Here is an 11560-nt window from a genome sequence, read left to right as displayed (position 1 = left end):
TAATTTGATTTGTATCCTGTTTTGGAAACATGTTGTACCCACAATGGTGCTATGATGTGGTTTGTGTGATTTCTTACTACCCAGTCTTTATTTACTTTAGTTACTTACTGAGTTAGCGTACTCGCATTACTCCCTGCACCTTGTGTGTAGATTCAGGCATTTTTGAGCTCGGTGGCCGGTTCATCGGAGTTAGCAAGGTAGCTGCCTGGCGATTGCAGCCCTGCTTTTGTCCCTCCTTATTCTTCCTTATGTATTCTTGTGCTTTTCCCGGCCATATTGGTCTTGATGTTGTTAGCCAGTTATAGTAGATTCTCATGACTAGTGACACCCTAAGGTCGGGCATGTGTATTTATTCCACGCTGTTCATTTAGACTTACATCATGAATCTTTGATTAATAAATGGTATAATAAGAAATGACTTTTATTGAATAATGGTTGACTCGGGATTTGTGTCGACTGACCTAGTTTTATGATATGCGCCATCATGATCGGGTCGGTTTTTGGGTCATGACGCTGATACGAGTGATTGTGAGATAGCCCGAGGGGCTGATTCTGTTAGTATTTTGCCCAAGGGGCTGGTTCTATGTGTTTATCTTCTCTCACTGTTTTCCATTCACTCGTTTAACTGTTAAAAGATGTTTTAAAGAAGCTTATACTGAACTAAGGTGTTTTATGAGACTGTTTTTTTAATTTGCAAAGATTTTTCACTGTCAGTTTGTAGCATTTTGCTATGTTTTACGTATTTTGTTATCTCTTAGCCTTCATTTGTTTTTATTACTCATTGAGTTGGCGTACTCACATTACTCCTCGCACCCTGTGTGCAGATTCAGGAGCTTCGGGCCCTTCTAGCGAGGGTTGATTGCTTCCAGCAGACTGTGCGGAGTTCACTAGGTAGTTGCTCGGTGTTCGCAGCCCAGTACTTCTCCTTCCTATCTTTATCTTCTTTTGTACTGAATTGTAGTAGACTATTTAGCATTTTCCTACTCTTAGAATTATGTTTAGATGCTCATGACTGGTGACACCCCGATGTCGGGCTGTGTTATTTCGACAAATGTTCTATCTCACTTTTATTTTGGGATTTATAGTATATTAATGACTTAAATTGAATTATTATAACTGTTAAAAATAAATTGAGTGTTGTGTCGGTTGACCTTGTTTCACGATAGGTGCCATCACAACCGAGTCTGGGCTTTGGTCATGACAGGGTCATAAACTACTCAAAATTTTTAAAAAAAATAAACTGAACTTAACTCCTAAAGTGGTAGCAGTAGTACTTAGAAGAAAATAACTAAAAGAAAGTGATAATAGCAAGGACAATAAAGATTACAAAGATGATAAAAATAATAAGCGATTAAATAAAAATAGTAATATCATAATGTTATTATTATTATTATATGATAATAGTAATTATATTAGTACTAATTAACAGTAGATGTTATGGAAAAAAAGCGGTAAACAAAATCAATAAGTATTAACAGTAACTAATGATGGAAAATAATAATATAATACTAATATAGAATATAGTTATAAGGAGCATAGTAACTACTATGCTATAATGATGATAAAATAGGATAAATGATGATAACACTTCTATAAGATGTTAGTACTTGTAATAGTAAAAGTGATAAGAGTAATATTTAGTAAATACTGATAACAAAGATAATAATACTACTAGTAAGTTCCTAAATTATTAACAAAATATTTAGTCTGAAGTAGACTTGTGCCAATCCTTGGCAACGACACCAAAGATTTGACGAGACCAATGTGCATAGGATTGTTCTGCTCGTACTCAGTCAAATTCTTGTATAGTTTATGATATCGTCCCACAGAGATTGGTTAATCTAGGCTACAGATTTTTAATATTTTTACTACTATTTGAGAGAACTAAATTGATGAAAGGTGAGTTTTAAAATTTATTAATTAATTAAAGCAAAAAAAACAATTTTCGAAAGATTTATAATTTAAAAAGAGTTGGGAATCGTTGAATTCACTTGATAATATTATTACAATAAAATCTCAATTTCGACATGTATTTCTCCAAAGAATAATTGCTTATTGCTAATATAATTATATTTGCTCACTAAGAAAAAGTCGATTAATAGCACTCTGTGAGGTTATGTAATTAATTGAGTTAAAACTAGTGACGACCAAACCGAAATATTTTATTGCTTGAATTGTGCTAAAAGGTAGTAAAAGCTTTGTGAGAATATTTTTACTAAAAATCAGTAATCTTTCCTACAACAATTCCTCCGTGAGAATTAAAACTGAGACAAACAAGATTACAGATTTGAAATAAGAGTTTTACAAAAAAATATTCTCACTCTATTATTTTATTCATTGGTTATTATATATTAATTTTGCTCTGTGAGATTTACAAAATTAATATAAGAATAACTTAAATAAAATATATAGAAGTGATAATAATGATTAGTTAGAAACCATTATTTCAGCACAATATGAATTATACAATGAAAATTTCAAGCCAAGGATGTATTAAAACTAAAATAATATTATAAAAATATATATCAAGCTTCATCAGCTATCCCAACAAAAGAGATTACTCCATTATGGAGTATTTAAATCTCACAACAAAAAGGAATTCTAGAATATTTCCAATACTCTTAGAAAATCTAATAACTAATAAGAAGAAAATAAAATAGTTAACGAAAGAAGTTAAGACCAAAGTTTAGCTAAAAGCAGCTCTTCCTTCTTCTCTTCTCTCTGACGCCAAATTGTATTCTATTTATAGACAAATCTTGCAAGCATTAAATGATTCGACATGTCCAAGGAATGAGTTTGGGTGTGTCCGAGGAGTGAGCTTGGATGTGTCCAAGGAGTGATCTTGGACACGTCTGAAGTGTGAGGCTTCAATTATAGGCTTATGTTTCCCATTTCAATTCTTATGCTTGCCATACCAGACTTTCATCGAGCATTTTGTCTTTTCCTTCTGTTATTTATAATCTTTTTTTTTCTTCTTTTTTCTGCAAAAATTGTTAGAAAGAGGAAAAATATGAAATATAATTTAAGTATCGTATTTAAAGTAGAATATTAATAATATATAATAAGTAAATATTTTTTATTCATCATGTAACGATCTGGCTGACCATTTTAAGAGTTATAGCCCCGATCCCTATTAACTACTTTCCCCGTATCTATTTCTGTTGTTGTGACTTGCCGGGAGGTTTCGTTTTGGTTTTTGGAGTGTTTTTGGAAACTTAGTCCTTAAACGGAGGCTTAAGTCTTAAAATTTTAACTGTAGTCAGAACTATGTGAAGACGATTCTGGAATGAAGTTCCGTCGATTCTGTTAGCTTTGTTAGGTGATTTTGGGCTTAGGGGCATGTCTGGATTGTGTTTTGGAGGTCCGCAGCTCATTTAGGCTTGAAATGGCAAAAGTCAAATTTTTGGAGATTGGACCGGTAGTGGAATTTTTCATATCGGGGTCTGATTTTGATTCTGGAAGTTGGAGTAGGTCCGTAGTATTGAATATGACTTGTATGCATAATTTGGGGCCAATATAATGTGCTTTGGTTGGTTTCGGCATCAATTGTTGAATTTGGAAGTTCCAAGTTCTTTTAGTTTGAATCGGGGGATGATTTGTCTATTTAGGATTGTTTGATGTCGTTTGAGGGTTCGACTAAGTTCGTATGGTGTTTTAGGATTGGTTGGTATGTTTGGTTGAGGTCCCAGGGGCCTCGGGTGAGTTTCAGGTGGTTAACGGGTCGTTTTTGGAGTTTGGGAGTTGGCAGATTTTTGGTATTTTGTTGTAGACCTATTCTTCATCGCGTTCACGAGAAAGGTCTCCTGTTCCCATAGGTCATCTGAGAGACCAGCTGAGTTTTGTCTTTGTGTTTGCAAAGTTTTTCCCACGTTCGCGAAGGTATGAAACACTAAGGCTGCGCGTTCGTGATAAGGACCTCACATTCGCGTAGAGTCAACGGTCATATGGGTTCCAGTCATAATAACCTACGGGTTTGCGATGAGGGTCTCGCGTTCGTGTAGGGTCAGGCTAGTTGAGCTTCTCATTTGCGATGAGTAATTTTTGGATTGAAGCAACTTGTCCTTCGTGAGTGCGAGGCTTTGACTGTGTTCGCGAAAAAGGAATCACGGGCCAGTACTTAAACATTTCAGAAAACGAGGGTTAGCCATTTTTATCCAAACTTGAGTTTGGGAACTCGGATTTGGACGAGATTTTTAGGGATTTTTGGAGATATCAATTGGGCAATGATTCTTAAATTGATTATCGTTATATCTTACTAATCTATCATTAATTTTATCATTTAATTTTGAATTTGGGGTGAAAATTGGGAAAAATGGAAAGAAGTTCTTCAACTAAGATTTCGAGTTTTGATTGGGATTTGATATCGGATTTAGTTAATTTTGGTACGAGCCAACTCGTGAGAAAATGGGTGTTCATAATTTGTTACTTTTACCCGATTCCGAGACGTGGACCGGGGAGGCTTTTTGGGCGATTTTCCAATTTCTTGAGTTACCTTTGATTTCATTAGCTAGATTAGTTTCATGCAGTTATATTTATGTTATTGTCATGACCCATTTCTATAATAGGTCATGATGGCGCCCAACACCATTGCCGGTCAAGCCAATGCAAAAATATAAATAAGTTCTCATTTTACTTTTACCAAAATAATTGCAGCAATTTCTTAAGTTAAAGTTAAAGCAAATAATAACCAGTAACGTACCAAAATAATTATACAAATTCCCAAAATAATATTCTACTAATGTCTGTGCCAAGACCTGGTGTCACAAGTTGTGGGCAACTAGTAGAATATATAAAAGAATAATTCTATCCTATTGTACGAAATAGAATAGATAGCAAAAATAAATAAAGAGAGACTCCATCAAGCTGCTGAACAGAATAAGAAGGGAGCAGCTCACTGTGGAGGTCTCGGAATATGCTCAGGGATGCGCACCAATCTGATAGCCAGATGTACCTGCCTCAGATCCTGTACAATTAAGTACAAAAGTGTAGTATGAGTACATAAACAATATGTACCCAGTAAGTATCCTGTCTAATCTCGAGAAGTAGAGACGAGAAGTCGACTTGACACTTACTAGGGTCAAATAATATGAGAGATGAATTGTACTGAGCATAGATAAAACAAGTAATTAGCAGTGCATAGCAAGAACTAACATGTCCTCTCCTAGATAATGTCACAGCTGGCAACATCCATTCTAGGACAAATAATAAACTCAAGTCATAGAAAAAACTGAGTAAAGCATGCACAAGTAGTGCCGAGGTCGTACGGCCCGATCCAACTTAAAAGTAAATTGTGCACTGCTGAGGGTCGAACGGCACAAACCATATATGTATCTATTACCCCACTCGTTAATCAACCATGCGACGCGGTCAAATGTAATTAAACAAATCAACAAACAGAGAAGAACATATAACTGGGGAGAAATTACTCACTGAATTATCAACTTCTCTTTAAAAAGAACAATAAAGATCACGTTCCTCTCAACTAGTCTCATTTATCATAGTCACCATGATTTAAACAATCCAAGTTAAACATAGGGTTGCAAGAATACCACAAAAAGCATGCCTTTGGGTCCTAAACTACCCGGAATTAGCATAATAGTAGCTACGCACAGACTCTCGTCACCTAGTGCGTACGTAGCCCCCGCATTTAATGGAAGATTATTAGATTACATCACCTATGGGGATAATTCCCTCTTAAAAGGTTAGATAGGAGACTCACCTCGATCCAAAGCGTACCTCCAATACCAAGAACGAGCTCAAACTCTCAATTTGGAGTCGAACGATCCAAAACTAGATAAACGAGGTAGGAACTAGTCAATACAAACTCCCAAGATCGCATTCTAACTATTTAAGCAATTTCCCACCCTTAAACACAAGTTTCCTAAAATCCGACCCCGGTCACACATGCCCGGATTCCTAAATTTTTTTTTGAAGAAAGTTATTCTTTGTAACCTAAGGATCAATAATATATGATTTCTACTTCTCATAACCAATTCCGTGGTAAAATCTAATTTTTATCAAAACCCTAGGTTTTGCTCTAATCCCTTTATTTTTCCTAATCTTTATGTGTTAGTCTACCCAAAACTCAAGAATTAAACTTAGAATAAGGGGGACGAACTTACCCCAAGAATGCTAGGTGGAAATCTTCTTTCAAGAGCTCCAAAATCTCCCAATACACGAGTGAAAAATGGGAAAAAATGACTGGTGCCTGTATTTAATGAAGCTCAATGCTTCAGTGATTTTTGGATCTGCGGTCAGTGAACCGCCTCTGCGGTACCGCTTCTGCGAGGAAGTGGCCGCATTTGCGGAATTGGCCAAGCAGGGCTGGGACCGCTTCTGCAGTCTTGAAGCCGCTTTTGCGCAGCTGCTTCTACGATTTTGGGCCTGGCCTGCCTTGGCCGCATATGCGAGAGGACGACCGCTTCTGCGGTCTCGCACCTGCGGCTAACCAACCACAAGTGCGGTTATGACAGAAACCAAATGCTTTAGCTGTTTTCAACTTTTCCAACTCGAGCCTCGTCCGATTGACGCTCGGGGCTCCCGGGCCCCGCTCGAACATTCTTACATGTCTAAAATCATAAAATGAACCCACTCGAACCCTTGGAACACCCGAAGCAATGCTAAATCTATGAATCAGCCCCTAAAACCGATTGAATCAAACTTGTGAACTTCAAGTTCTTAAATTCACTTCTAACGTACTGAAACGTACTTATACTACTCGGATTGACACCAAATTTTGCGGGCATGTCTTAAATGTTACATTGGACTTGTACTGGGCCCCGGAACCAACATATGGGCCCAACACTAATGTGACCAATCATTATTTAGTTTCTTTAAATCCTTAGAATTTCAGTTTAACAATTTCCAATAAAAATTCATTACTCGGCTAGGGACATCGTAATTCGATTCCGGGCATACGACTAGGTCCCATATTTCCCTACGGACCCTCTGGGACCGTCTAAACACAAATTCGGGTCAGTTTGCTAAAAATGGTGACCAAAGTCAAACTTAACCCTTTTAAGAAAATCTTAAGGAATAAAATGAGCATATTTTAACCCAAATTCTTCCAAGTCCCGAACCAACCATCCCTGCAGGTTGTAAATTAGTTAAAGCAAGCACGTGAAGTTTTATTTAGGGGGACAGGGTTTTAAAAAGCAAAACGACCAGTCGGGTCGTTACATTCTCCACGTCTTAAACAAATATTCGTCCTCGAACGGACATAGAGAGGTACCTGAGGTGCTGAATAAATGTGGGTATCTGCTCCACATGTCCTCCTCGGACTCCCAGGTCGCCTCCTCGACTGGTTGGCCCATCTACTGGACCTTTACCACTATAATACTCTTAGATCTTAACTGGTGATCTTGTCTATCAATAATGGCAACTGGCTCCTTTTATAACTCAGGCTCTCATCCAACTGAACAGTACTGAATTACAACACATGGGACAAGTCGACGTGATACCTCTGAAGCATAGACACGTGAAAAACCTGGTGAACTCTCGATAAACTGGGGGGTAAAGCAAGCTTGTAAGAAACCTCCCCAACTCACCTCAACACCTCAAATGGGCCAATAAACCTTGGGCTCAGCTTGCCCTTCTTCCCAAATCTCATAACACCTTTCATTGGCGAGACTTTCAAGAGGACCTTCTCACCAACCATGAATGATACATCACGTGTCTTCTGATCCACATAACTCTTCTGTCTAGACTGAGCTGTGCGAAGCCTCTCCTGAATCAACTTTACCTTGTCCAAGGCATCTTGCACCAAATCTGTACCGTATAATTTAGCCTCACTAGGATCAAACCACCCGATAGGAGAACGACACCACCGACCATATAAAGCCTCAAATGGAGCCATCTCAATGCTAGACTGATAGCTGTTGTTGTAAGCAAACTCTGCCAAAGGCAAAAACTGATCCCACTGTCCTCCAAAGTCAATCACACATGCTCTGAGCATGTCCTCCAAAATCTGAACTGTCCATTCCATCTGCCCGTTGGTCTGAGGATGGAATGTCGCGCTAAGCTCTACATGGGTCCCCAACTCAATCTGGATGGCTCTCTAGAAATGGGAAGTGAACTAAGGACCCCTATCTGATACGATGGAATTGGGCACACCGTGCAACCTAATTATCTCCTGAATGTAAATCTGGGCCAATCTCTCTGAAGTGGTAGTCACAACTGGAATAAAGTGTGCCGACTTGGTCAATCTGTCAACAATGACCCATATTGCATCAAACTTCTGGAAGGTCTGTCACAATCCAACTACTAAGTCCATAGTAATGCGCTCCCACTTCCACTCTGGTATAAGCATCTGCTGAAATAGGCTGCCCGGCCTCTGGTGCTTATACTTAACCTGCTGGCAATTAAAACACTTAGCCACATACTCCACAATGTCCTTCTTCATTCTCCGCCACCACTAATGCTGCCTCAACTCACAATACATCTTCGTCGCATCCGGATGAATGGAATACCGCAAATTGTGTGCCTCCTCTAGTATCCTCTCCCTTATACCATCAACATTAGGGATGCATAGGCGACCCTGGAGTTGCAAAACACCATCCTCGCCAATAGTGGCACTGCCCTGAAGCACCGTCTCTCTAAGAACTGCCAAATGTGGATCATCGAACTGTCGGGCCTTGATCTACCCCAATAATGACGACTGAGCAACCACACATGCAAGAACTCCGGTGGGCTCTGAAATATCCAACCTCACAAGTCTGTTAGCCAAGGACTGAATGTCCCAAGCTAGTGGTCTCTCCTCTGCTGGAATGAATGCCAAGCTATCCATACTCTCCGCTTTCCTGCTTAAGGCATCCGCGACCACGTTTTCCTTGCCTGGATGATAAAGAATGGTGATGCCGTAATCTTTCAGCAACTCAAGCCATCTACACTGCCTCAAATTGAGATCCCTCTGCTTGAACAAGTGTTGTAAGCTGCGATGATCAGTATAAACCTCGCATGATACCCCGTACAGATAATGCCTCCATATTTTAAGAGCATGAACAATCGCGACCAACTCCAAATCGTGCACAGGAGAGTTCTTCTCATAGATCTTCAGCTGACGCAAAGCATATACAATAACTCGCCCCTCTTGCATCAATATACATCCCAATCCAAAGCGCTAAGCGTCAAAATATACCATATACATCCCTGAACCTGAAGGCAACACAATCATCGGACTAACAGAATGGAGTACCCTTCTGGGTCAATCTAGTCAGAGGTTATGCAATAGATGAAAATCCCTGCACGAATCGTCTGTAATAACCTGCTAACCCCAGGAAACTCCTGATCTCGGTCACTGAAGTAGGACGTGGCCAACTCTGAACTACCTCAATCTTCTTGGGATCCACCTTAATACCCTCTTCCGACACAACATGTCCCAAGAATGCCACTGATTCTAGCCAAAACTCACAATTGGATTACTTAGCATATAGCTTTTTGCTCTCGCAAGGTCTGAAGCACTACTCTCAATTGATTTTCGTGCTCTCCCAGGCTATGTGAGTATAACAAGATGTCGTCAATGAAGACGATGACAAAGGAATCAATATAAGGTCTAAACACCCTGTTTATCAAGTCCATAAATGCCACTAGGGAATTAGTCAAGCCAAAGGACATCACCAGAAACTCATAATGGCCGTATCTAGCCCGAAATGTAGTCTTCGGAAAATTAGAGCCCCGAATCTTCAACTGATGGTACCCCGACCTCAAGTCGATCTTAGAGAACACCCTAGCACCCTACAACTGCTTAAACAAATCATCAATGTGACGCAATGGATACTTGTTCTTGATGGTGACTTTGTTAAACTGTCGGTAATCAATGCACATCCGCATAGTCCCATCCTTCTTCTTCACAAATAACGTTGGTGCACCCCAAGGCGATATACTGAGTCTAACAAACCCCTTTGCTAACAACTCCTCAAGATGCTCCTTCAACTCTTTCAACTCCTTTGGAGCCACACGGTATGGTGAGATGGATATAGGCTGGGTGTCTGGAGCCAAATCAATACAGAAATCAATATCACGATCCGGTAGCATGCAAGGAAGATCAAAAGGAAACACATCGACAAACTCTCGAACTACTGGAACTAAATCAATCTTTAGAGACTCTGTGGTGGTATCCCGAACATAACCCAAATAAGTCAAACACCCTTTCTCGACCATATGCGGAGCCTTCAAGAAAGAGATAACCAGGCTAAACGTATCAACTGTGGAACCCTTCTATTCCAACCTTGGCAACGCTGGCATTGCTAATGTAATCGTCTTGGCATGGCAATCTAGGACGACATGATATAGAGATAACCAATCCATGCCCAAGATGATCTCAAAGTCAATCATATCAAGAAACAGGAGATCCGCTCTAGTCTCAAAACCACAGAATGTGACCATACAGAATCGGTAGATTCGATCCACAACCACAGAATCACCCATTGGAGTGGACACATGAACCAGAGTGCCCAAAGGCACATGAGGGATAACCAGGAAATGAGCAAACAAGGATGATACATATGAATAGGTGGACCCTCGATCAAACAATACTAAAGCATCTCTATTGCAGAAGGAAATAATACCTGTGATGACGACATCTAAGGCCAATGTATCTGGCCTAGCCGAAAGGGCATAAAATCTGGATGAAGAACCGACTGGCTGGCCTCCACTTGACTGACAAGTAGCTGACTGACCTCTCCCTGCCTGGCCTCTACCTCTAGGACGACCTCTACTTGTTTGTCCCCCGCCTCTAGGAGGTTGAGCAACCGGTGCTGAAATCATAGGCTGCTGACCCTGCTGTACTGCCTTGCCCCGAAGTTTGGGGCAGTTCCTCTTCATGTGACCCGGATCTCCACACTCGTAGCAACCCCTCGGCGCCATAGCGTGCTGACCCAAATATCCACCAGAAGAACCCTGAATGGATGGTGGGCGATATGAACTCTCTATCATGGCACTGAAATAAGCACTGGGAGAACCCTGATGACCAGAATACCCGTCAGAGGAACCCTCCGACATCGCACTAAAATAAGGTCTCACTAGAGCACCTCGGGGAGGTAGAGGTGGTGCTAAATACAGGGGACTGTTGGGATGACCCCTCCCCATGTGCCCCCTACCCCTGGCTGAGGCACTTCTGAACTCTCCAGAAAATCGAGCCATCTTGTCCTACTGAAACTGCTCTCTACCCCTCTGGTGATAACCCTCAATCTTGCGATCAATCTCCACCACTAGCTGATACTCAGTACCCTTCTCTACCTCTCGGGACATGCTAGCTTGAGTACCAGGGTGCAACCCCCCAAAAAATCTATGCACTCTCTCTACATCTGTGGGAAGTATCATGAGTGCATGGTGAGACAACTCAGAGAACCTAGCCTCATAATCGGTCACGGACATCTGACCCTGCTTACGATGCTCAAATTAATACCACAGCTCTTCCCTCTTAGAGGGTGGAATATACCTATCCAAGAATAACTACGTGAACTGACCCCAAGTGAGTGGAGGAGAACCTGCTGGCTTGCCAAGAACATAGGACTGCCACCATCTACCGACCCTGCCCCCCAACTAAAATGTAGTGAAGTCA

General features: G+C 40.5%; 2 protein-coding genes across 2 annotated transcripts; both read right to left on the bottom strand.

Annotated features, from left to right (window-relative positions):
* Positions 1–7543: 7543 nt before the first annotated feature.
* LOC138883416 (uncharacterized) lies at positions 7544–7855 on the bottom strand. Its single transcript, XM_070164102.1, has one exon. It carries the CDS (start codon positions 7853–7855, stop codon positions 7544–7546), a length of 312 nt encoding a protein of 103 aa, XP_070020203.1.
* Positions 7856–10215: 2360 nt separating this feature from the next.
* Positions 10216–10998, bottom strand: LOC138883415 (uncharacterized). The gene has a single exon (XM_070164101.1). The coding sequence runs from the start codon at positions 10996–10998 to the stop codon at positions 10216–10218; it is 783 nt and encodes a 260-aa protein (XP_070020202.1).
* Between the last annotated feature and the right edge of the window lie 562 nt (positions 10999–11560).

The sequence above is a fragment of the Nicotiana sylvestris genome, chromosome 12 (assembly GCF_000393655.2).
Source record: "Nicotiana sylvestris chromosome 12, ASM39365v2, whole genome shotgun sequence".
Taxonomy (NCBI): domain Eukaryota; kingdom Viridiplantae; phylum Streptophyta; class Magnoliopsida; order Solanales; family Solanaceae; genus Nicotiana; species Nicotiana sylvestris.
This window is presented reverse-complemented; position numbering and strand designations above follow the sequence as displayed.